Below are 5,650 nucleotides of genomic sequence, written 5' to 3'. Positions count from 1 at the left end.
TTTTTTTTTGCGTACAGATAATTTCAAATCCATCATCAAATAGACATATTTTATTTGATGTGGCTTGTGGCGTGCAGGGATGGATCTACACTTGTTCCAACGTCTGTGCAAATAATAATAATAAAACATAAAAAAAAAATGCACGTTTTGACGCCAGAGATCCGCATCGTTGAAATATTACATAAACCTCCCTCCAATGGCTCACCCGCTGCTTAATTTCGCATTAACTTCTCGGTGTGATAATGATGTCCAACAACAAGACAGACATTAGTCGATAAGCCTCGCCCTGCATCTGAAGGGGCCTTTGGGCCCACCGCGGACAAGCAGGGGCAGTGAATAGATTGGCCCTATTTCGGGTTGTTCAGGGGGTTGCATGCTCTCTCCTCACTCATTTGTTTCCAATTGAAGACAGAAATCCTGACTGGCGTGTAGCTGGCCGGGGGACGTGATTAATGATGGTAGTGGATAAGGGTTAACACACTGGACTCAAAGCTCTGTTGACTAGGATCCTCGTACGCACAATGCCGAAGCACTATAGCCTGCGCGCCTCCACAGAGAGAGGATCCTTTTGTCATCTCCCCCTCCCAGCACCCCCCCATCCACCCTCCTCCCATATATTACACCCACCGAGGGCTCGCTGGTCGTCCCTGGCTGTGTCCATAGTTTAATGGTTCCCCTTACTCCTGGAGGCATTGTATCATTCTGAAAAGCGTCTTCTCCTATTCAAAAGTTGGTGGTCACCTCAATGGCTCTACCAACGCCCATATGGGAGCGACCATTGAAGCGCTGCTCTGTCCTAGAAAACAGAGGGGATGGGTTGGGGAGGGATGGGGGGCCGCAGAGTTTTGGGGTTTTAATACATTTCATAGGCTCTGAAAAGAGGCTCGCCACTTCTTGACACATTTCTCTTAACCTTTTGAGAACACAAACCATTGTTGGGAGACGATAAGTGCGCAGGGCCATCCTGTTTTTCCCACAATATTTTATAAACACATTAAACACTTTTTTTTTTTTTTTTTTACACTAGCCTCTTTCACGTAGGCACTCGTCAGTAATCTGGCAACACTAGGAAGAAATTGCAAATAATTCCTCCAATTTTGAATTAAATTAACCATGATGGAGGGAAAGGGGGGGCTTAATTAATGATGTAGCACAGCGCTCTGTACAATTAGCTGTAGGCTCATGCAACAAGATAATTAATTATTCAATTAGATTAAATGAATGTATATTTCCATTAATGATTTTTTCCCCCTCTCCTCTTCTTCCTTCCTCTGCTCTCAGATGGCTGCCAACAGCAGGACGGCGCAGGAGAAAACACAAACTCCATCAGCTCGAACGGCGAAGACTCGGAGGAGACGCAGATGCGTCTGCAGCTCAAGAGAAAACTGCAGAGGAACCGCACGTCTTTTACGCAGGAGCAAATCGAGGCGCTGGAAAAAGGTCCAAAAATCAGTAAATTATTTCGTCAAACTCCTATCATATGAAATAATAGCAGCCAATGTGTTCCCGACGACCATGTGAATTTATTCTGAGGTGAAAGCCAAGCCTTTAAAGGCCAAAACAAAAAACAAACAAACAAACAAAAAAAAAAAACAGCGTTTTATGAACTAATATCCACGCACCTTTGTAGTTATTTACTCATGTTTTTTGTTTGATTTGTTCTATTACAGAATTTGAGAGAACGCATTATCCAGATGTTTTCGCACGGGAAAGACTAGCGGCGAAAATCGACCTGCCCGAAGCAAGAATACAAGTATGGCCTCCAACAACTTGTTTTTGTTCACTTGTGAAAGCTTGTACATCAGATTCTTCTTTGATAGGCTTCTGTCTGTTGGGAAGAAAATAAAATATATAGATAGTAATTTATTTATTTACTTTTTTTTATCAAAGGTATGGTTCTCAAACAGAAGAGCAAAGTGGAGGCGAGAGGAGAAGCTGCGGAACCAGCGTCGACAGGCCAACAACTCCTCCAGTCACATTCCCATCAGCAGCAGCTTCAGCACCAGCGTCTACCAAGCCATCCCTCAGCCCACCACACCGGGTATTCAAACTCTTCAATTTTATAAATATTTTAATATTTACCAGGTGGGGTCTTTTTTTTTTTTTACTTAAACCTTGTATTCTGTGCTGTGGTTAAAATTCTGGGATCAAATTACCACAAAAAAAATGTTCCTCAAGATCCACTTTTTAAAATGACAACAACAAAAAGTCTATCAGGCCTGAAAGCAACTGTAAAGGAAATACTAAATTTACATTTATAATTACATATGGCAGCTGTTTCCGCATGAAAAATTCCATCATGAAGCTAGTTTTTGGTTAAAAACAAGACTATAAAAGTTGGGAACAAGGACCGTCACATACATGTCCAAACTGGCTGACACAGAGTAGACTTGCTGTCTCTTTAAGCTAAAGTGAAATTATAGTTTTCCAAGAAGTTCATGTAGAACTGACAAGACCACTCCAAAATGTTGGGGTTACTTCCGAAACACCTACACACTTATCAAATAAATGTCAAAAAAACATATACAGTGACACATTCTCCCACTTACTAGTACAAACCAGACAAGACCTGCCTGAAATATCACTAAACAGTAAAAGAGTCACAGTCTGAGTGGACTGATATAGTAAAGGAGGGTTGTACACTTGAAGAAAAGCTGTGCTTCTCTTTTAATGGATGACTGAGTAAAAGTTCACAGCTGACTGTCCGTGTAATTGCAGAATCAGGCAGGAGAGCACACCAGCAGAGCTGAAGCTCATGCTCAAAAGTCAGTCACCTGAGAAGTATTGTACAGTATCTCTCTGGGCCCATCAGCATGTTGAACGACAACACGAATGAGATGAGCTCCGTTGACCAAAGGACCGCATGTGTGTAATATGAGCACAGTTTCTGTTGCTTCTGACGTTTTTTTTTTTGTTTTTTTCTCTCTCTCCATCTCCTGACAGTGTCTTTCACCTCGGGGTCAATGCTTGGCAGGCCTGATTCTGCACTAACAAACACCTACAGTGCGCTGCCCCCCATGCCCAGCTTCACCATGGCCAACAATCTACCTATGCAAGTAAGTGCAGAGGAACTTTCAGGTCAGGTTTTGGGATGATGCAGGTTTATTGTAAGTCTGAAAACAAACATACCTGAAGTAAGTCCAAACAGACACCCTAAAAGTCTTCCTGAGAAAAATTAAAAATAGTAAAAAAAAAAAAAAAAAGAGCAAGAAAGAATGGCTTTTATGACAGGGAAATATAACAAAGTGCAGCATAAAAGCTATTAGAGACTGCTGAGCTGAAAATATGGTTGGCTAAGCTAATGAATAATTTTCTCCTCGTTTTATAGCCCAGCCAGACCTCCTCTTACTCCTGCATGCTGCCTACCAGTCCGCCTGTGAACGGGCGGAGCTACGAAACATACACGCCCCCTCATATGCAGGCACATATGAACAGCCAATCAATGACCACTTCTGGTACCACCTCAACAGGTAGGCAGAAAGTTTATTGTTTACCAACAAACATCCGTATGGGAGCTAATCGCAGCACTGTGAAATATCTGCCACCTCTCCTGTAATTAGGGGGTACTTCATAGCCACGTCTGATTCATGATCTGTCGCTGCGGCTTTACCTTCCCATCCCGTCTGTTTGAGAGACTTCCATCCTTTAAACGTCCCGGGGTCAATCTCAAATCATTTTCTCTCCCTGCAGCAGTGTGAGCCCTGTTCATTTCATTGCCACTCTAGGCCATCATGTCAGCCCCACGACTCCGGCACATAGTTTAGTTCCACCCCATTAGGGTGCTGTTTCAGAGGGCCATACATACCGGTTATAGTCATGAAGAGTTAATCATGCATAACCACATTTCCTCTGTGCTAAATTGCTAATTAATTTGATTCATTTGCTGTTGTACTCTCTCTGTTTAAATGCCATCGCCACGGCCTCAATTTATCGAGCTTGCGAGCGTTTCAGAGAGCGGCCGTGTGCAGAGCGTTGTGACTCACCGCAGCCCCCCACCCGCCCCCCAAAGCTTGTCCGCTCATTTTTACAAGCTTTTAAAGTACAACACTCTGTCCCGGTGTCACCTCTGACTGCACACAGTGCATGCACTCAGCTACTTACGACCTTTAAAGATACTTCACCTCTTTGCTGATGGATTTCTGTATTATGTTTTTTTCATTTCTTTCTCTCTCTTTGTTTTTTTTGTCTCTTGCAGGGCTCATCTCTCCTGGAGTGTCTGTCCCTGTCCAAGTCCCAGGGAGCGAGCCTGACATGTCTCAGTACTGGTCAAGACTACAGTAGAGAGAAGAGCTACTTCACCCTGTAAGCACCCACTCCACCATCGCCCTCCGGCAGTGCTCCTCACAAATACATGGCACAGGAGAGAAAGGGGGAAGAAGGAAAAAAAAAGGCGCAAGAGGGTTGAGGAAGAGGCAACAGACAGGAGAGGAAAGAACGAGAGGGACTCTGGGAGAGCCTTGGGACGTCTGGGCTTTGTTTCCCCCACCCCCCGCTGGGACAGTGTGCTGTTGTGTAGCTCTAGGCACATTCAAAACGAGGACTTGGAAGAGAGAGACCAACAGTGGAGAGAGACAGAAAAAAAAATATGGACCTCTGTAAAGTGCCCGGTGTTAAATTTTTATGGAACAAAAACTTATCCGTTCTTTTTCTATTTCCAACTTCAGTCATTGTTTCCCTTTTTTTTCTTCTGATGTGTTTGTAAATGGCCATTTGTATGTTAATATGAAAAAAAAAAAAAAGAAAAACAAGATCAAGTACTGATAGACGGACTGCTAGAAAACCATGTTGGTGTTTTTCTTTCTTTTTTTTTCTTTCTTTTTTTTTTTTGCTAAAGGAGAAGCTGAGAGAATCTGCCATGACTATCTTTTAATCTGCTTATATCGAGACTTTCTACCAGCCCTTTGCATGGTCTCTGGACGCATATCATTAAAGACGAAAAAAGCTGGAGGAAGACTCTTACTGTGAACGAAAAAAAAAAAAAAAAGAAGAGAAAACTATTTATTGGTCCTATTTTGTTGCGAACGGATATTCGGTGGAGGAAAACTCCAAGTCGATCCACCCACTGAGGCCGCGGCGGTCTCGGCCTCTGATACAAGGCCTTGCATTTATTAGATTGGGAATCCTATCAACAGCTCCAAGCGTGCAAAGACGGCACAGCTTGCAACACAAGTTGGACCTCCTGCTTCTGTGGTTGGATTGATTCTTTAGATTACCACCGAGAACATTACGCGTGGAAAACAGGTGCAGCAAGACACCCACCCACCCCAAACCCTCCCCTTCCACATCTCCCTTCCCCCCCTCCAAACACCTGTATTCTGTAAATGGTTGACTGCGTCTTCGATATAATCCAGTTTGTTAATGTCCAAATGTAAAGTACTTGTCTTCCCCTTTTTTTTTCGGAAATCTTCCAGAAAGATTTCTCCAATAAAAGTCAATTTCAGTTTTACATTCCCAAGAATATTCTATAAATGTTCCATTGCATCATGAAATACATTTCTTTAGGGTCAGGTACAATTTGTCTCTTAGGTATAGTTGTAATATAGTGTCCTATGGTCATAAAAAAAAAAGAAGAAAATGTGCAACTAGAAATATTTAATTCCTATAATTATGATTAAACATTGCTTGACAGAGTTTTAAACTTAAGTGTTTG

The 5,650-nt window shown here is 42.7% G+C and overlaps 1 protein-coding gene across 6 annotated transcripts in view; it reads left to right on the top strand.

Annotated features, from left to right (window-relative positions):
* LOC106950344 (paired box protein Pax-6) overlaps positions 1-4,984 on the top strand; it is a 37,513-nt gene extending 32,529 nt beyond the window's left edge. For 5 of the 6 annotated variants that reach the window (XM_015037124.1, XM_015037125.1, XM_015037126.1 and 2 more), the window contains 6 exons: positions 1,282-1,440; positions 1,671-1,753; positions 1,891-2,041; positions 2,944-3,056; positions 3,329-3,470; positions 4,196-4,984. In XM_015037124.1, the coding sequence (XP_014892610.1) occupies positions 1,282-1,440; positions 1,671-1,753; positions 1,891-2,041; positions 2,944-3,056; positions 3,329-3,470; positions 4,196-4,281 (734 nt within the window). In that variant the 3' untranslated portion in view covers positions 4,282-4,984. The remainder of the gene's footprint in view (positions 1-1,281; positions 1,441-1,670; positions 1,754-1,890; positions 2,042-2,943; positions 3,057-3,328; positions 3,471-4,195) is intronic. The other variant, XM_015037129.1, reaches the window with a different exon arrangement.
* The last annotated feature ends 666 nt before the right edge of the window (positions 4,985-5,650 follow it).

The sequence above is a fragment of the Poecilia latipinna genome, unplaced genomic scaffold, assembly GCF_001443285.1.
Source record: "Poecilia latipinna isolate Pla-1442-1.1 unplaced genomic scaffold, P_latipinna-1.0 Scaffold396, whole genome shotgun sequence".
In the NCBI taxonomy this organism is placed as follows: domain Eukaryota; kingdom Metazoa; phylum Chordata; class Actinopteri; order Cyprinodontiformes; family Poeciliidae; genus Poecilia; species Poecilia latipinna.
The sequence above is the reverse complement of the archived record's forward strand: the minus strand, read 5'-3'. Positions and strand labels throughout refer to the sequence as shown.